We start from the raw sequence: 21,012 nt of genomic DNA on the forward strand, positions 1-21,012 counted from the left end.
ATATGTTTTCTTTTAAGTATATATTTTCATAGCAAACCAATATCTTAGGTATGACTCATATTTCTACGCAAAATTTCGAGGCAGAATTACAATAGCTTACTGTAAAATCAAGATGACTTGTTTATTTTAGTATGACTTTTATTTTTATTTTAGGGGGACGGGTAACCAATTGTAGGACTGGAATACTTGCCAGAGATGTGAACCCCAAATATTATACTGAATGGAAGTCTTCAAGCAAATATAGTTGATTTTGGTCTGTCAAAAATCTTACCGCAACAAGGGTGATAGGATCACGTAGTTAATGTAAAAAATAAAAAAAACTTTTGGCCCTTAAGGGATTTGAACCTGTTATCTAATTTATGTTATTGGGCCTGGGCGGTTGCTCTTCAAAACAACCCCCAAGGTCGGGACTGAACTTAACAAGCATAACTTTGTTCGAGCCGAACTTACACAAATGTCAAACGAGTCGAGCTCGAACAGTCCACGAACAAACTTGACTCTTTATCCCCCTAGTTTTATAGTTTTTCTTTTAGATAATGAAACTATTAATTTATAATTGTGTTGATGTCTAGGTTTATATATTTAAATATATTATTTTTCTATACAAAAGTATAATCAACCTTGTTCACGAGGTTTCAAGCCGAATTTGAATTCGAATTACCACGAGCCGAGTTTTGACCTATCATTGACCGAGCCGATCCTAAACTGTTTGCAAACAAAGTCAGACTCATTATCCCCTATTTTATGCCATTAAGGGCCTGTTCTCTTCGGCATAAAACAGCTGAACTGAACTGAACTGAACTGAATTGAACTGAACTGAACTGAACTGAATTGAACTGAACTGAACTGAATTGAACTGAACTGAATTGAACTGAATTGAACTGAATTGAACTGAACTGATCTGAACTGAACTGAACTGAACTGAACTGAAATGAATAGTGATATGTGAGAGTAAAAGTATTGTCAAGAGCTGAACTGAACTGAACTGAACTGAACTGGTCTGAACTGAACTGAACTGATCTGAACTGAACTGAATTGAACTGAACTGAACTGAATTGAATTGAACTGAACTGAATTGAACTGAACTGAACTGAACTGAAAATAAGCTGGGGAGAACAGACCCTAACAACCTACAAACGTTGGTTTTTTTTTTTTTTTAAGATTTTGAAATTTTGAAGGGTGGTTCCTCCAAAATAGGCCGAAACGGCTAATATTAGCTACAAACATTTTCTCCGCACATGGCCAAATTTAACCCATCCAAGATCACAAGACACAATATCCACAATTCCCACAATTCCACTTCCTTCTCCACTCCACGCTGAAATCACATTTTAGGTACTTTATCTCCCTTTATAATCATGATCTTATATTAATGCTTTTGCATAAAGTTTCCAATTAATGATATTGGTCACTGTAATTTTCTTTATATTTTTATTTTTATCATTTTTTTGGTTGTTCTGAGTTATTATTTGGATGGTTGTTCATAATTTGTCCTACTCCTTGTTCTCATAATATAGTGTTAACCTCTCTTTTTTCACGAGATTAAGGAAAATAGTATTGGTAAGATTTCTCAAAAAAAATTATTTTAAAAGTGTCTATTTGGTATTTTTGTCTTGGAACTAACTCTTTATTTTATTTTTCCTTATAAAAAATCAATGAAAGTTTGTTGGAATAGTGTAAACCAATAAATAGGGGTGCATATTTTGAATGAAAAGTAAGGATATTTTGAAAAATTTGGATAGGAATTGAAGATAATTTAGTCCAAGCAAATTAATAAAAAGGAAAACAAGCGCAATATTTTGGGATACAAAAAGAGATGGAGGGAGTATGTTTTTTTTTTTTGAGGCTAAGGGTACTTTAAAGATTTAAGCTTTCACAAAATTTATTGGTAACGACGTGATGTTTTAATGTTTAGGGTTAAGAAAGTCAAATGTATAGAACTTATAGCTCCGTGAACTTTTACATTTATTAATGTTGAATGATAGATTTACTGCAATAAATTACAAAAAGAAATTTATTTGATTTTATATTTTTAACAATTGTTGCAATCAATCAAATTTTCTATAATAATCTGAATTGCTAGTTGGTTTGCTATGCATTTCTTTCTTCATGTGTTCTGTGTAATTCTTGATTCTCATGACCTCTGTAATCTTTGTTTAAATTTGAAAGTGGGTCTTAAAAGAGTAAATGACGAGATAAACTCAAAATCTGGGATTTCCCACTTTTGGTGATATTTGATAAATTTAAAGTCTTGTTATGTTAATAGTCGATGCAAGATTATCTAGGGTTTTGCTATATATATACTAGCCTTCTTTGAACGCGATGCGTGCGTGGATTATTTTGGCAATTATTATTAAATTTATTACAATTATCATTAAATCTAATTAAATATCATGTGGTGTAAATACAAAATATAAAAATTACTTGATGAAGGAGTTGTTTTCTTGGTATTTCTATTACTTGTTAATGGATATTGGTATTGGTATTGCATTTCAAAGTAGGCAAGATTAAAATTTTATGTCTTTGTTTTTGTAGTTGATTTATAAATTGTTTTAGTTATGTTAATTTGTTCTTCAATCATAAATTTTTTCTTTCACTACACATATTTTTATGAAATATTATTTTAGCTACTTTGAACTTCTTTTGATATACATATTTTAAATTAGGAAATTCTATAATTGAAGAAAATCTCAAAATCTTAATAGGTAAGTATTTTTATTGAATGAAGGGTTAAAAAGTCTTTTCAAAGGGGACGCCATAGCTTCCCTTGGCTTATATAATAGAGATATAGTTGTTGATATTTTCAGTTGTTTTGTGGGTGAAGTGAAAATGATGGATCTTCCAATGGTGTTGATCATGGATATTCTGTCAAGGCTTCCTGTCATAGTTCTTCTGCGCTTTCGTTGCGTATCAAAATCATGGAAGTACTTAATCGACGACAGTGATTTAATTAATCTCCATCTGCAACATTCCCTGGCGAACACCACCAATCATGCCATGGTCATCAGAAGCAGCTATCTTTATTTGGTGAACTTCCCTGCACTTGATGAGGCAGTTGTAATGGACCATCCTTTGAAGTATGATTCTCTTAGTACTCTTGTTGTGGGTTCTTGTAATGGGTTGCTTTGTTTGTCAAATGGGGAAGGTAGGGGTAAAGAAGGCACCATTGTTTACAATCCGGCAACTAAAAAACGCAGGGAATTGCCTGTTTCGAAGATCAATTACCCTGAGTACTTCACATGCCCTGAGCGTTTAGTATACGGATTTGGTTATGATCTGGCTAATGATGATTATAAAGTGGTTAGGATTATACAGTTTTATAATGACATCCCTGATTTCTATGATAGCGAAGTTAAGGTCTTTAGTTTGAAGACGAGTTCTTGGAGAAGGGTTCAGGACTTTCCTCCTGAATATTACCTTTCTTTCAAAAGACAAAGTGGTGTTTATGTGAATGGATGTCTGCATTGGATGGTAATCTTGAAGCCCGACTCAGATAAGTCAAAATTGATCGTGGCATTTGATTTAACTTCTGAAGATTGTAAGGTTGTGCCGCTGCCAAATTATTCAGCTGGTGAAGTTCACTTGACTATTGAAGTCTTGGACCAACACTTATGTTTATTAATCAATTATCCCACCATTCGGAGTGAGGTGTGGGTCATGAAGGAGTATGGTGTGCAGGAATCTTGGACGAAGTTGTTTGCAGTCATGCAGGGAGATACTATTGGACCTTTTGAATATGTGAGGCCTATTGCCTTCTCAAAGGATGGGTCTAAGGTGCTTCTCGAACAAGATCTTTCAAAGTTTATTTGGTTTGATGTGGAAACGCAGAGAGCAGAGAGAGTGAATATCTGCGGTATGCCATCACATCCAGAAGCAGGAATGCTGGTGGAAAGCCTGGTTCTTGGTAGTCGTAAGACACACCACAACAAGAAGAGGTATTTTTGTCTTTTGTTTATATTCTCCCTCAGATTTTTTGCTTATATGTATGTTAATGTTATATTTCCATCTCTCGTTTATTACTTTTCTTTAATAGGTACTCTAGAAGTAGGCTTGATTGTTTTGAAATTACTTTTCTTTTCTTTTGTATTATTTGCAAGTTATATGCTTGAGAGGTTCCTGTTTTTCAGATTGTTATCTTAGTTGATAGCGCCATAACCTTTCTATTTAGTTCTGAGTTTCATGAATGAATGAAAGTCTAGTGAATTTGAAGGAACGTTCCAGATTGCTGTCAACTGATCTCTTTCCTCCTTTATATTTGGCTGACTGAAGTAGGGCACAAGCTCACATAACACTTCTACAGATTTGGTTGTGAATTGTGATCATGTTCCTATTACCTATATGAGGGTCGAAATGGAAAGTTGTTAGGATGAATTAATGTAATCAGGTTTGCATGGTTATATTTTTACAATCAAGCTTGTACATCTAGGACTGATTGTGTGGATATTTTGAAGAACTTTTTCATAGTCTCTGAGTAAAAGACATGGTTTATAGGTTGTCATATGAGTTTTACCTGTTCTCCTGTTGAATGTCAAGATTTTGAGCTTTTTGTGGCTTTCATACTTCTGTTGTTGATGAATAGCAGTAATGAGAGAAGGCGACTGGCCAGCGCCAATATTGCTGCCCTGCCAAATTCGTCTACAACACACGTCGTTTCTGGAAGAACTCCTGATTTTGACAATGTTACTGGAAATTTAAAAAAGAATCAGGAAGCACTAGATGGAAATCAGAATATCAGAAAGAAGGGTAAGAGGTAAGATACTGGATTCTGATGTGTGTTTTGCTGGCTCTTTGTGGTCTCATTGTGCATGGGACCCTAGATTATGTCCTTATGTGTATCCTTATCTTTGCAATTTTCTTATTTTCTCCTTTTATGTGTGTGTGTTAATATGTTGTGATACCTGAATACAATATTGATGAATTATTGTATTTTTTTCACAGATCTTAATCTTAAATTTTGTTTTGGATAAAGGGAAATTTCATCATTGCATTCATGTTATATACAGTATTTCGGATGAAACATATCCTGCTGGCCTGTTGGGCTCATACAACTTTTCCACACCGCATGAGAAATGTACCTTTTTTAGGTTAAAAATTAGCGGGCCAGCATGCCTGTTGTGCTCATGTTCAATTTGAAAACTGATGTCTATGCACGACATAGTATTGAATCTGTGATGTGGTTATGATTGCGATTAGGGTCATCACATGACCACATTTATGGGAAATGTGGATGATTGCGGTTTCAAGGCCCTAAACCAAAGTTGCCATAAACTCAAGAATCTTTACAATACGGTAATGCAACCAAAATCTAAAACCATGATGCACACCCCATGGCTCACCATCATGCCTCATGCCTCATGCCTCATGCCCATGCGCAGTTATGACAGAAAAGCATAAGAATGATACTTGAAGTGTTTATTTGAGTTAGAAAAGATGAGACTGCACTTATAGAGATTTTCTTGGTGATTTTAAGGGATAATTTGGAGGGCTTCCTGTCAAAGGGATTCAAACTGAAGCTTTAAGGACGCTCATTTGCTAAGGTAATTATACTCATTTTGATTGGCTTGTTATGTACATTCATACAACTATTATCCTATGTATATGTATTCTATTTTTCGTTTGTATTTTTGGTGTTTAGAATGGGCTATTTGGAGGATGGTGACCTCGAAGAGGGCTCTGGAGAATTTTGGGAAACGTCATGTCGGATAACATGGATACCTCTGCTTTCCGACTTTATCTTAAATCATGCAGACTGCTGTTTAAATCCCTAATATCTCTGATGTTTTTGTAACTTCTGTATGCTAGGCCGGAGTTCCTTGCTGTTGGCTAAGCAACTAACAGTTTACTGTCTCTTCTGAGATTATGTTCATGTTGTTTCCTTTTCAGTTTTAGCTGGTTTGCACTCAACTTTTTCTCATGATTTCTGTTCAGTCCAGGTTTCATATGTAGTGGTCTGAATTTGATGTCTTTGTAAGGTTATTTTTGTTGGGAAGGAAAGTATCTTCTAGGCTCTAGCAAAACAGGTTTTCTTGTTTTTTATTGCTTGGCTTCGGCTGGATCTAATGAATGAAAGTGATTTCAAGAAGGATAGAGTAATCCCATTCAAACAAATGAAGTAAATTTTATGTTCAACGAAATATGAAAAATCATTTCCAGCTGAAAATGTTTTCGGTTAAACCAACCTCAATTTAAGTCTACTCAAATTCTGTAGGCTAAGTAAAAGCCACTACAATGTAACTCAAACTAACATCATTTCAATGTAGAATGCTTGATGAAACCGGAATAAGCACCTACCGTCCCTAATTGTTATAAAAGCAGAAGCTTATATTTGACACAGATTTCTTGTAGGAGAAGAACTGACTTTTGAATTGTGCATGAACGACATAAGGACTTGCAAATCATGCAAATTAAGAACAGATCACTGGTTATTTTCTTGGAGATAGAAGCAGACCAACCAATTTCATTAGTATAGAGTATTGGTGTAGTGAGTAGTGAAAGCTTCCTCCAGATGCACTATGAAAACAGTAGATTTTTGTTTTATTCAGGGAAAAGCAATAGACTTTAAATTAAGAGGTTCTCTTATAGTTTGGTGCAAAATTCTTCCCTCTTTCTTATGCACACCAGTGACTATGATTCTATGAACATCTCTATATACGGATTGCGATAAGAAGTTGATATATGAACAAATGCAATGAAACGATCAAGTCTGACAATATAATTAAGTGTTTGCTTATACTGTTTTACATTATTATTGATATGGAGAAGGTTTATTGACTTCGCTGACTTTACTAACAAAAAGAAATAAGCCATAAGGTGACAGTAATATCAATGTACACTCCGTTCTCTATAAAACAATTAGCTATCTAATGTCGTTTTTCATACATAATACTACTTGCAGAAATCATTATTCTTGAGTCTTGACGCCGCAGTACCTGAACGAAGGAAAAGTGCTAGGCTTCCCATGCCACAGAGCAAGCAGATATGCCGAAAAAATGATAAAAAGGAGGAAGATGCTGCTGCTGCATAAGAAATTCTTCCTCCGCAAGGTAAACTAAGAATAAAGTCAGAGAGGTATCCTGTATTCCTGTTAATCACCAAAAAGCATTACCAAGGATAATGTGGCATGTTAAGCGGGGAGATGAACAACTTTCCTTGACAGCAGTAACATGCTTCTTGGATAATAGACATGATCCCTATGCAAATTCATGTATATATGTTGGTCAGTAATGGTCACAACGTAGAGACATGTAGCATTGTATAATAGTATGTGATAGGAGAAACTCGGAAAATAGAAGATAAAGAAATCTAAACAACGTCAAAGACTAGAATCATAAAGACAGGTAGGGAATCTACCTTTGGCGTTTTAGATGAAATCTTCAGGTAATTCACTGATTTGATATTTTACGAACCATGTTCCTATTCTTCTTCTTCATTGTGTTTATTTTATGTAGTTTAGGTGCCTTGATCAAACGAGTAACATATTTACATATGATCTAATCAATTTGGTGGAGTTATGCTACATGCTAAGCACATTTTGTCATTTTATAGTTAGAAAATCATATTCGCACCAATGACTGAAATGGATATATAGATTGCTTTCACATGTAGATTTGTTTCACATAGTATGTACTAGTACCTAATCAACAAAACCTATCCGTGCAACAAAGATTATATTTTATTTATTGCTCATTTGAAGAAAGTAAACAAATAGTCTTAGGGCATGTTTTATTCGGCATAAAACAACTGAATTGAACTGAACTGAATTGAAATGAATAGTGATATGTGAGAGTAAAAGTATTGTCCAGAGCTGAACTGAACTGAAATGAATTGTGATATGTGAGAGTAAAAGTATTGTCCAGAACTGAACTGACCTGAATTGAACTGAACTGAACTGTGTTATTTCTATAGGAACACTACAAGAGGGGCTGAATTGTATGTGTGAGAAATAAATGTAACTTTTCGCGGAATTATAAAACAATGAAAGGAACAAGAGAAAGACACAAGAGATTTTACAAGGAAAAACTTTTTGGGCCCAACATGAAGAAACAACCTTGACCACTAGGGATTTTAAACTCAACTCTTTCACTATAATAGGCCAAAACACCTTTGTTACAAACCTATTATCTCTCGAGCCACTCCTTGAGTTCCTCTACAAAGTCAAGTCCCAACAACAGTTCCCTCTAACTGTTGTTCCTCTCGAACTTCACTCGAAGTTCCTTTCTCTTTCTTTGCTTCACTCAAAGCCTCACACTTTACAGGATTCACTCAAACCCTTTCCCCAAACTCAAACAATAAGAGTTCTTCTCAACTCTTTTCTCAACTCGAAATACAAAATAGTAGAATGATAGAAAGTACTAATGAAACAATGAACTCATATGGTAATGAAACCTGGAACTTGGAACTTTGAACTTTGGTGGTACTGACTCAATAAAAGTGATACTCAAATTAATACATTTGTAGATTAATTATCACTTTGTCAGACACACTTTGAACTCAGTTAAGTGCTTGTCTTAAATAGTAGTAAGTTTAATGAACGTGGTTTAGATCATGTGTTTGTGGGTAAAAACATTTTCCCATGATGTTCCTCAACTAGAGGAACACGTTCCTTTTGACACCCATGATCTCCATGATCTACGTTAAACGTGTGTTATGGAAATTCTACTGCTTCCTTAATTATAGCAACCACTTATGCAGTAAACCAAAAATCTGATTTAATTAAAAAGTATTTTAATTAATAAAACCAAAATTAAATCCTTTAATAAAACCAAAATTAAATCCTTTTATCAAAATAATATCTTTTAAAATATTTTATCTAAAAATCGAAAAAGATTTTATTTTCAATAAAGATAAAATCTTTCCTTTAAAAATATTTTCTTTAAAATCAGATTTTTAACAAACACAAAACAGTTTCCTAAATTTTAGCCTTTAACAATTTAACCGACATAGTATAACTGTTGCACCATATAATACTTGTCTAGTTTATTTAATTTCATTAGTTCCTTAACAGTGCCAGTTCATCAGTTTCTTTGTAAGGAACTGATAAACACTATCTTATAATTTTAGTCAGTTCATCGTTTTAGACACATGTTTCCTACACTAGTTCCATAGGAACAGTTCCTTTATTCACAGGAACAATTTCATAGTTCCAATCAAAGTTATTAAAATCGCGATTCAAATCTTAAAATCTTACGATTTTACGATTCAAAATATGGTAGACGATTCGATTCGCGATTCTAGACGATTCTATATATTTCTGTTGACTAGCGAAAACCTTGCATGTTTAAATCATGCTAACAAAGAAAATAAGAGATATATATTGTTAGTTATTGCCAATATAGTGGGTAAACAACTATTTTTTCCAATTTTTAGGTCTTTTAACTTATAATTTTAGCATATTCAATGAAGCAATATCTTGATTATATATGTTTGTAGAATCTCACGATTCTACGATTCGATTCTAAAGGTTGTTTTCGATTCAAACTAGAATCTCGATTTTAACAACATTGGTTCCAATTCATTACCTTATGAAGATATTTGTTTCTTACATAAGAAACCTAATTACACCCTTATAGAAAAAAGCTAAGCTCTTCTTCTCTTGGAGTTCCAACACAAGAACTTCATTCTTCTCTTGGTGTTACAACTTAGAAACTTCACTTATTATCTTTATAAAGCACCATTGTTAATTCATGAACTTTGCACACATAAAACTTGTAAACCTTGTTAGTTATTACTTTAGTTTGTCATCATCAAAACTATATTAACTCAACAATATGAAAATAAGTTGGGAAGAACATGCCTTATATAGTTAGACGTGCGGTATACCCAGGTTATAATATAAATTTAGCCTAATAATAAGTTAAATTTTAAAGTTCACCAACTTTCCCTTTCACCTAAGTTGCAAGGGTTTGAACCTTAACAGGAGTATGAGATATGGGGGTTTAGATTGAGTTCACTCATGGTACACCCGGGTGTACCATGCTCATGGTACACCCGGGTGTACCATGCTCATGGTACACCCAGGGGTATTTTTGTAATAAATTAGAATTTCAGGTGCTCATTTGACACCAAATTTGTTCATATGGGCATTTTGCTCATTTGCTCATTTTGCTCATTTTGTAATAAATGTGTGCTCATTTTCTTAAATGAATAGAAATGTTTGCTCATTTGTTCATTTTGCTCATTTGCTCATTCGTTCATTTTGCTCATTTGGAGAAAATAATCTTGGGTGTACCATGAGCATGGTACACTCAGGTGTACTATAAATATTCTCGGTTTAGATTATCTAGGCTTGTTTGTGATAAAAATTAAGAACTTTTAAGATACATGGTTTACCGGCTTTTTTTTTTTTTTTTTTTTTTTTGTTTTTATCGAATAGTCTGGCATGCTTAATAAAGTATAGAATCATCCATATTAGGGAATGATCAGGACAAAATGAGAAAAAAATCAGTATATTTTTTTCCTTGCAGACAGGAAATAATCATTTGGTCCAAGTCGTCCAACCCTTATGTTCCAGGTATCGATTTAAGCTTTTAACCTGAAGTGTTAAAGTAAAACACAAATGAAGAAGAGAAATAAGAATACCACATCCAATAATAAGCCTCAAAAATCACATTATGTATTTAAAAGTTGGGTTATTCAGACACGAATTGAGTATTTACTCGGATACGAGTGTCCAAGTGTCCGGCTCGGCTATTTTACATAAAAAAGTCAAGTTTTTAGTTTAAAATGAAGTATCTAAGTAAAGTATTGTGTCGCATACGACACGACACGACACCCATTTTTGAGATAAATAAAAGCATCGAAGTTTATTCTAAAAGGCCAGAGGTACAATGGTGCTTCTCTTGAGTATTCCTGACTTCCTATCAATATGTTTAATTTTACCAAGTTGATCACTTCTTAAAGTTCGAGTTATGCAATATATGAATATATGATGATGTACTTAACTCGATGCGAACATTTTGCAGGGGATATCATGGGTAACCAAGCTATAGAATCACTTTTTTTTTAAGTGATATTTCATTTATTGAAGGCCAAACGACATTTATAAATAGATATTAAAGAAAAACAAGATACAATAAAACAAGGTTAAATCAAATTCGTCTTTGAAGAAACTAAAATGAACCTAATCGAGCAATATAGCGCAGCCCCCTTGTATTTGTTGAATCAAATAGATATTTATTAGGAATTCGATCATTCTGACATAGTTTGGGAAACATTCTTGATCGAGTTATGTTTACCGCATTTAAAATTCCAATACCTTCATGTTGAGTCCCGAACTTCAACCAATACTTTTTTTTTTTTTTTTTGAAAGAACCAATACCTTCCTATTAGCCTTTTACTCTTGTATTAGATTCTATTAGCTCTACATTATACAATCCTTCTAAATTTTTGTGCATTGAACTAGCAAAGCAATAAACTATTAGAGGTTAATTTAGAAAAATCTAGATGTTTAATGAAAAATATAGGATATGTAGTTAGAAAATTGAAGTGATGATATACTTAGAAATATATTGTAAAAAATATGTGATGTAAAAATATATAATAATATTAGACAAGTGTGGGAAAATTTAGAAGATATAATACAACTATATAAATATGTTGTATGTACATTAGTTGAGAGGAGTGAGGAAATCAAAAGAGCTCCTACAAAATATTTCAGAGAATGAAAACAAGGAAGGGTTGCACCAATATAGTTGTACAATTCTTATTAATGAAATCAATGCAAATGCAAATGCAACTTTGTTATATTATAAAGGTCCATCAAAACTTCTGCGTTCGCTTGCAAATTTCTATCATAAACACCATTTGTTAATAGAATGCATGACCCAACAAGTCTTTTGAAAATGAAATACTTCATTATTAACTTTTCAGAGTCAAACAGTGAACACGCTAAGTTCTAAACTACATATAGATTCATCATTCAAGCACTTAAATATCAAGAAAAATCCAAATTCTTTAATAATAGTAACAAGCCACAAATACTACATAAACAATCACCAATTCTCCCCAAAATATAATAAAAATAAGGCAATAAAATAAAGCCTTACAGTACTTTACCCTTTTTTCTAAGTTTTCTTCTCCTTATTAAGTTTCTGGAGTGTAAGAGTTAATTTGTTCTGCGATGAAGTGGCCAAACGATTCACCTCTGTTCTAATTTCCATTTTCACTTCACACATCATTTTGCTCGTATGAATATCATACCAACAAATACTAGTGCACTGATTGAACGACCAACGATTGAGCTTAGCCAACAACAAAGCGCATCCATCCTTTGAGAGAGTGATTAGCTTTATATCCAGAGCACTAGCGTCAACTGCGTCAACAGTTAACAATTTAGTCCAAGACCCGTGTAAACCGTACTTTTCCATAACCCATATATCTATATTAGTTGAGCCGCCATTCGTACAACAAGCACTCAAGCATCCGTTTAAGACGTCCAAAAACGCAAAAGTCATTTCAAGTTTATCAAAATATGGAAACATGGTGAATTTCTCTGAAAATAGATCGAAACATACAATCCTTCCTTCTTCACCAAGCCAATGTAATGAGTTGCTAACATATACGCCATGATTTCCCCCAAGCCAAGGAGGATTAATTACAGATAAACTTCTTTTATTGTAAGGGCAAAATCCGAGGGTCTTCCACGAATTTGTTTTGAAACTATAAACCTCAACTTGTGTAGGGTAAAACCAAGTGATCCATACAAGCTTGTAATCGTACGTTCTATAGTCATAGCCAAAGCCATACACTCTACATGGAGATCTTTTCCATGGGTTTTTGACACATTGAGTGTAAAAGGGTGGGTTTGGGATTCTTTGATGCGCTTCTGTTGATGGGTTGTACAGATACACATTACCCTGTTTGTCTTTGATGCAATGGACACCATTACAAGAACCAATTAAATCGAAATTTCTTGAAGTAGACCCAAACATATGCTTAGGCGATAAACACTTATGCATTGCCGTCTCAGGAAATCTCATACCATCGAAAGACCTAAAATCAAGCTTTTCAAGGTCTATTTCGTAGATATCATTACTCTTTGTCAAACAAAAAAGTCGGTTGTTGGTGGTTTCTTCATCTTCGGGATGTTTGTGATAGTATTCCACAAAGTAACGGGATTCGATAAGTAACTTCCATTGTTTGCAAACTAGTTTCAACCGTAAAATAGAATTTGGTGGCAAATTTCGCAATATTTGTGCCACCACTTCGTTTGGAAAGAAGAAGATCATCTTGTTGCTACTCCCTTTTCTCACATTCACCTCCTATATATCAATGGCAAAGCATCAAGTCCTTATATATTGAGAACTTTGATCTTTTGATTTGAGATCGAACAACCAATGAATCTTTTGATTAGAGATTCAACTACCAAATAATAACTTTATTAATGCTTATTAATTCAGAACATAACAGAAGTCCTTATATACCTACTGTATTCCTAACTAAGATAGAATAGGATACCTATTTATAATAGGATAATTAAAAGATAGACTAATCTACTAATTCTACTAAACATATATTTAATAATTAAAGATCTATTTGTTACGCCTAACATAAGTTATAATGGGCTTAGCTACGTGAGGTGGACTTGTAGATGGGTTCGGTATCCCATCAGTTAGATATATCTAACACAAGTTTTTGTATTGTTTGTGTGTATCATAAATATTGTTTGTGTATATCATAAATATTGTTTGTCTATGTAAAAAACTAAAACTATTGTTTGTGTTTTATATAACAAATAAGAGGAAAATAATACAAACAATATATTTACATACACAAATATTATTTTTACATAGACAAAAACAATATTTAATTTAATGATGGATTCATGTTATTATCTTCTAAGCGTACAAAAACTGTTGGTAAATGGTAATTGAGTTTATAATTCTACAACATAACATCAGATGGATAATAAACATCTCACGGGTAGATGTGTTTATTAAATATACTACAGTCTTAACCACTCGACTAATTATATTTAGTGTTATTATCATAAAGTATTATACAACAACAACAATAACAACTAAGCCTTATTCCCAAGGTGATTTGGGGTCGGCTAACATGAATCGTCAACTGGAATCGTGACCAGAAGCATAGCCGGGGCTTAATAACTAGTTCTATGTTAAATCACCCGTAAGATAAAACTATAAAAGTACCACATAATCATTAATAAATCATTAGACCTTTTAATTAGATACTGACTTACGTTCAACTTTATTTCAATTTATACCTCTGGAAAAGAAATCAATAATAAGCCGTCGAATTCAATTAATATACCAAACATAATAACAACTAACAAGTTACTAAGCCATTAATTGAATTGCAAAGAATAGCGATGGTGTCAAAACATATGAAGAATAAAGAAATGGATATAACAGATAACCATACCTTTTAATGCATATTTGCTCTTTAGAAACAAAAATCCGCGGCCGCTTATGCTGTGTTAATTGTAGCAGTTGACTCTGTGACTGTTGTTGATTCAAAAGTGTAAAGAAAAGAGCCGGCAGAAAGAATTGTGCATTTGTGTTAACTATAAACTGAAGATCTCCCACCACCACCGCCCACCAAATTATTTAAATATATGCATAAGCGCTCTCGCCGTCTTGGGACTGCGGTCCTTTCTTTCACTATAGCTAGGTTTAAGTCTTTCCTAGTTTCGTATTAAAAATTAATTGGAAAAATTCATAAGATAGAGTTAAATTATTGCTCATTTTCTTTTATATCTATTATATAAGTCGAGGGGAAAGTTACGGTGTCCCTCTTCGAAATATTTTTTAACCCTTCGTTTAATAAAAAATATTGACCTATTAAGATTTTGAGATTTTTCTCAACTATAGCCCTTCCTAATTTAAAATATGTATATCAAAAGAACTTCAAAGTAGCTAAAATAAAACTTTCATAAAAATATGTGTAGTGAAAGAAAAACTTTATGATTGAAGAACAAATCAACATAATTAAAACAGTTCACTAGTAGAATAAATGTTATTTGCTGCGGTGATATTGCTGCGGTGATATTGTTGCGGTTTTACCTATACGCAGCAATATTACACGCAAAAAGAAAAGAAAAAATAGAAAATAACTATATTGCTGCGATTCCCCCCCCCCCAAAACCGCAGCAATATTGTTCAACGGATACATTTTGAAAAAAATGTGGGGCCTGGAAAGACTAATATTGTCGCGGTTTTGGGCGGGAAACCGCAACAATATAAAAAAAAATATTTTTAAAATATGTTGCTGCGGTTTCCCGCCCAAAACCGCAGCAATATTGTATGCTTTTTTTTTTAAAAAAAAGGACGCGCGGGTTTGGGCTTTATGTTGTCAAATATTAAAAGTATGCTGTTAGGGTTCCTTATCTCTCAAACTCTTTTATTTTTTTTCTCGGCCGTTTTTCAACTCTCTCTCCTCTCTCTCTCCTCTCACGCCTCTCTCTCCCCTCTCATCTCAATTCTTCGAATGAATCAACACATCAATTCTCAAATTGGGTGATTTTATGAGATCTCTCTCGTTTTCTTCGTCGGATGTTCGATTTCTTTTTCGTCGGCTTTTCCATTCTTCGTCGTTTTCATTGTGGGCTGTTCAATTTCTTCATCGGCTTTCCGAAATCTTCGTCGGCTGTTCGAATTCTTCTCGGTCGAAGTCGTTCCTTCGTCGGCTGTTCGATTTCTTCGTCGGTCGAAGTCGTCCCCTCGTCGCCTGTTTGATTTCTTCGTCGGTCGAAGTCGTTCCGTCGTCGGCTGTTCGATTGCTTCGTCGGTCGAAGTCAATCCCTCGTCGGCCATTCAGATCGAGACAAAGCCCCAACCTCGCGCTAGTCGACGGCCTTCTTGGGCTTTCGGTTTCTTTTTTATATTACTTTTTCAGAATTTTGTGTTCTTTTTCTATTATTATTCTCTATTGCTTTTTTGTAATTGTTGTTATTTTGGTTATTGTTGTTGTAATATTTTCAGATCTAGTGTTTTATTGTATTATCTTATTATATTTATAGTATAAATTTGTTCTTTTATTTTTTGAAGTTACATAGCAGATTTTTTGAATTTTATATAATAACTTGTCATTAGTTTCAATAAGTAATGTTTTATTTTATTCCAACCTTTTTATTTTCCAAATCTGATGTCAAAATAAAAAAAAAAAAAAATTCTGCCCAGCGTATATTGCTGCGGTTTTAGGTAAAAACCGCAGCAATATACGTATTTTTTATTATTAAATACAGGATATTGTTGCGGTTTTCCCTTAAAACCGCAGCAATATGTTGTACTATTCCTGCAGTTTTTACCTAAAACCGCAGCAATATATGTCAGATATTGCTACGGTTTAAAACCGCAGCAATATATTAATTACCTATTGCTGCGCCCTTAATTGCTGCGCGCCCGAAACCGCAGCAATAGGGCAGTTTTTAACCGCAGCAAATAACATTTATTCTACTAGTGGTTTTCAAATCAATTACAAAACCAAAGACATACAATTTTAATTTTACCTAAACTTTGAGATGCAATAACAATACCAACTAGGGGTGAGCAGAAATTTCGGGTACCCAGACCCAGTATGGACTGAATTGGATCCGGTCCAACTGGGTATGGGACCCGGTTGCATCCTGTTCCAATTATGGGTAGAATTTTGTCGACCCCGGTACATGGTGAGCACTCGGTTTGACCGGTTCCGACTCTGGGTACCCGGTTAGAGCGGGTCTGAGTTCGGGTACCCGATACTTAGAATTGGTTTTTTTTTTTCATATACTCATATAGAATTGTTAATAGGATAATAGTTGTTAAGTAAAAAGTTAGTACTTAGTAGACTTTTAGGCCCATTTATTTTTTTAAAAAAAATTTATAGCTCAATTGGCCCATCTCAATATGTTGTTAAACTTACAACTGAGTACCCAGTTGTGGACTTGGTACCCACCGGTTCTAGGTCTGGGTCTGGGTCCAAAAATTTAGGATCCGGTTGGACCAGTTCCAATTCCAGATTTTTAATACCCACTGGGTCCGGATCTGGGTCTATGAAATTCTACCGGGTACCCGTTTGTGCTCACCCCTAATACCAACATCCATTAACAAGTAATAAAAACATTAAGAAAACAACTTCTTCATCAAGTAATTTTTATATTTACACGACATGATATTTAATTAGAACTAAATATGATTGTATATTACATTTTTCAAAATTACATTTAAATGAAATTCAATAATAATCGCCAAAATAATCCATCCACGCTTCGCGTGCAAAGAAGACTAGTAAGTCCCAAATGTGAATTATTCCCTATAGATCCCAAGTTCATCATCTTGTGATTTTTATAAGGCCTGACTTATATTACTTAAAGTCGGTTTAAGAGGTAAGATTTTTAAATGTTGGTCCCAAATTATAGAACTTTGTCACTTGCTGAAAGTGTCGAAGATGGTAAACATTGAAAAATCTTACCTTATAAACCGGTTATAACTTATACTCATGACTTATGAATAACTTATACTCATGACCTATGAAAATCACAAGATAGTAAACTTGAGACCTACAGGGAATAATCCATAGTTGGGGCTTATAAAAGAAAATGGGTAATAGTTGAACCCCCTCGCGTGTGAATTTTTCCAAATCAATTTCCTCCATCCTTTTTCTATTACAACAATAATAGATTTGGACACGGTTTTTAAGAAAGTGTAAAATATGGATAATAAGCATTAATGTATCTTATAATTTACTAGCGTTCCATTTACAAGTCGATCCATTCCCGGGTATGATCACCCCCGTAGAAATTTTTTAACCGAGTTTGCACAAGTCATATTTGGGATTCATGTAGGATTGGGGGCTTGTTCTACTCGGCATAAAACAGCTGAACTGAACTGACTGAATTGAACTGAATTGAACTAAATTGAATTGAACTGAAACGAATAGTGATATGTGACGGTAAAAGTATTGTCCATAGCTGAATTGAATTGAACTGAGCTGAACTGAATTGAACTGAAAATAAGTTGGGGAGAACAGGCCCTGGGTAGAGTCAAGTGTCACTAATGACCTTAATTAGTTCGATCATTGTGAAGCATCGGGCTCATTCGCTATTGAACATCAATTCAACTTCGGTTAACTCCTAATCTGGTCATTCTAATTTTGTTATGGATTTTGTAAACGAATCATATTATTAAAATCGACATATATACATATGTGTGTGTGCAATAAATATATGGATGATAACGAAAAACTAATAAAAACACTATATTGTTTACTGTGATGTTTAGCATATTCTCTTAGTCAACTCTTATTTCGATTAGTCAACCGTGTAAAACCACTGTAATGTGTAAAGGAGTAGAACGACTCTTCATATGTTATAATATTATATATTACTAGTCTTTTATGCACGCTACGCGTGCGGCAACATTTTGAGCATAATTATTTCTTAGTAATAAAACAAAATTAAAATGAAAGTTCTTATTGTAGGCTTTATACTTTAAATATGTTATAGTTTAATCGTAAAATATTTGGGTGGATTACATAAAAATTTTATTGCAAAATTTAGTATACAAACAAAAAGTTGCATTCGTATTTATGTTATATGATACGCGTGTATATGTATCACTAGTAGTGCCATATCTTGAGTTACTTCCAACATGCGATTAACAATTTTCTTAATAACTCCATAAAAAAAACTAATAATCATATAATAATATTTCATAAATCATAAAAATAAATGTATCTTTTTCTCTTAATACACCTTCAATAACCATATAATGTTTCATATAAATTTTAGAAAGAGAGGTCCATGACTTTATAGTCTGTACAAATACACACACACCAAAAATTACCCAAACTCGCGCAAAAATTCGCTCATTACTTTTTTTTTGTCAAATATTATTCTTTAACTTTTCTCCATCCTTATTTCTTTTTTCTTATTAAGTGCACAAATTTTCAAACTTCAATTTTTAATTTCTTATTCTTTTTTTTTTTTTTTGCTAATTTTTCCTCGATTATAGAAATTGGGTAGTCCACAAATCTTTGAAAATTAACGTTTTTGAGCTTTGTGCTCACTTCCAAAGGTTCCATATATTTTTTTTCACTAGAAATTTAGCTTTGACTTTTGCACTTTAAAGTCAAAAAAATTCACGCTATTTCTCATTTTCTGGTATTGAATATGAGGTGTCTCTATAATGAGAATACCGTGTATTTTTGTTATTGTTTATGGTATTAATTTTTGGTAAATGAATTTTTTTAATTGATTGGATGTGAATTTAATTTGATTGAATCTTTTTTATTGGCAAGTTTATATGATTGACAATTATATGAGTTGATTGGGTTTAATAGAGATTTGATTGAATTATTTTTGGCAAGTTTATGAGTTTAATGAGTTGTTGTGGAAGGGTGAATATGCAAATTGACAAGGGGACATCATTGCTCCCCCCTTGACTTATATAATAGAGATAGTCAACGACAATAATAACAAATAAACGATCAATTCCAAAGTTTATATAAATGATTTATTATTATAAGCATTATTATTGATATATAAGTTTGTAAATAACTATGATGATTTATAATGAGAATGATAATAACAATAAACATAAAGCGATGATGATAATAAATAAAAAAAATTTAAATGATAACGTAATATTAACAATGTTAACAATAGCAATACAAAAAGGACAGAATACCAACAATAACAATCACAATATAAATAATAGTAATAGTAGCAACAATGCCAATAATAACAATAATAATAACAAACATAACGCGATATATATGTATTATATTGGGACTAATATGTAAAGTATAAACAAACTATTTTATCAATATGTTTAATCATTTTAGTAGAAAATTGGTATTAAAATAATTGTAAAGTCAATCTAATACTCTATTGATTATAAATTAGTATAACGACTCTTGATATGTTATAATATTATATCAAATGACAATCATACATTCATATGTTTACAACGACGATTCATATGAGGCATAAGTGGTTATAACGAAGGTTAATATGTTGCACAATAATAATAATAATAATAATAATAATAATAATAATAATAATAATAATAATAATAATAATAATAATAATAATAATAATAATAATAATAAATTATACCCCCAAATTATTCTCCTCTACAAAGGCTAATCATAAGTTATTTAAAAGTAAAATCTACTCCCTCCGTTTCATTTTAATCTACACACTTATACTTTTCATGCATGTCAATGCAAAACTTTGAGGATATATATCTTTAGTTTTGTATTTGTAAAATTATAAAAAGTACATAATAATAAAATACTTGTTATAATGAATCTAACAAGATCCCACATGACTATATTTTCATCCGCGTATAAATCACAAATGATGGTCAAAGTGAAATTTGTGAATACTGTAAGTATAACAATTAAAATGAAATGGAGAAAGTATAAGTTAACTATTAACAAGTAACAACCATAACTAATTTATTAGTTAACAAGTACTAACTAGTTACAAGATACTAACTTGTTAACAACCATATAGTAACTTAACACTTAGTCAGTTACTCCCTTGTCTTCATATATACTTCCTCCGTTTTTTTTAGATGTTACACTTTCTATTTTAGGAAATTTTGAATTAGATGTTACACTTTTATTTTGGGTAATAATTTCTCTCTATCTCTCTCCTATCACATGTTCACATGGACCCTTTTGTTTTTCATTCTCTCTATCTCTCTCCTCTCCAAAAATTACCTAGGAGTCTGTGATTTGAAAAGTTTAACATCTAAAAAAAACGGAGGAAGTATATTTTTTTGACAATGGGGAAATAGCAGGAACTAAAACAGAACTAAAGCATATAATTCATGAATTGCGAACAAGTTCTGGCACACAGCTGAGTTGTATCATGTGTCCGTTGAACTTGTTGGCGATTCACTTTTAAAATAAAGCATATAATTCCCTTGTCTTTATAAGTTATAAGATTATTTAAGTTCATTGTCTTTATGCTATACTATAGTTTAATACTAGTGAAGTATAATGTTTATGGTCTTCTCTTATCTTTTTATATGTATGTAACTATAAACAAACTATTTTATCAGT

General features: G+C 32.7%; 2 protein-coding genes across 7 annotated transcripts; one reads left to right on the forward strand and one right to left on the reverse strand.

Annotated features, from left to right (window-relative positions):
- The first annotated feature begins 734 nt into the window (after nt 1-734).
- Nucleotides 735-7,378, forward strand: LOC104883038 (F-box protein CPR1). 6 transcript variants are annotated; one of them, XM_057391230.1, is made up of 5 exons: nt 735-1,335; nt 2,808-3,935; nt 4,583-4,743; nt 5,471-5,537; nt 6,896-7,378. In XM_057391230.1, exons 2-4 carry the CDS (start codon nt 2,830-2,832, stop codon nt 5,509-5,511), a joined length of 1,308 nt encoding a protein of 435 aa, XP_057247213.1. In that variant the 5' UTR covers nt 735-1,335; nt 2,808-2,829; the 3' UTR covers nt 5,512-5,537; nt 6,896-7,378. The 6 variants fall into 6 exon arrangements, with proteins under 6 accessions (XP_057247213.1, XP_057247212.1, XP_010665778.2 ...); XM_057391229.1 differs by lacking the exon at nt 6,896-7,378 and adding an exon at nt 5,636-5,888 and having other exon boundaries at nt 737-1,335; XM_010667476.4 differs by having other exon boundaries at nt 740-1,335; nt 4,583-4,750.
- Nucleotides 7,379-11,930: 4,552 nt separating this feature from the next.
- LOC104883039 (F-box/kelch-repeat protein At3g06240) lies at nt 11,931-14,602 on the reverse strand. The gene is made up of 2 exons (XM_010667478.4): nt 14,383-14,602; nt 11,931-13,259 (listed from the first exon to the last, which is right to left on the reverse strand). Exon 2 carries the CDS (start codon nt 13,224-13,226, stop codon nt 12,063-12,065), a length of 1,164 nt encoding a protein of 387 aa, XP_010665780.2. The 5' UTR covers nt 13,227-13,259; nt 14,383-14,602; the 3' UTR covers nt 11,931-12,062.
- Nucleotides 14,603-21,012: the final 6,410 nt, after the last annotated feature.

This window comes from Beta vulgaris, chromosome 8 (assembly GCF_026745355.1).
Source record: "Beta vulgaris subsp. vulgaris cultivar EL10 chromosome 8, EL10.2, whole genome shotgun sequence".
Lineage (NCBI taxonomy): Eukaryota > Viridiplantae > Streptophyta > Magnoliopsida > Caryophyllales > Amaranthaceae > Beta > Beta vulgaris.

What these genes read in the sequence shown, in the direction of transcription:
- LOC104883038 (XM_010667476.4), top strand. Translation starts at nt 2,830, where the DNA reads ATGATGGATCTTCCAATGGTGTTGATCATGGATATTCTGTCAAGGCTT. An exon ending in ACACACCACAACAAGAAGAG is followed by an intron (nt 3,936 to 4,582) that starts GTATTTTTGTCT and finishes GATGAATAGCAG; the next exon opens with TAATGAGAGAAGGCGACTGG. An exon ending in ATCAGAAAGAAGGGTAAGAG is followed by an intron (nt 4,751 to 5,470) that starts GTAAGATACTGG and finishes GGTGATTTTAAG; the next exon opens with GGATAATTTGGAGGGCTTCC.
- LOC104883039 (XM_010667478.4), bottom strand. Translation starts at nt 13,226, where the DNA reads ATGATCTTCTTCTTTCCAAACGAAGTGGTGGCACAAATATTGCGAAAT.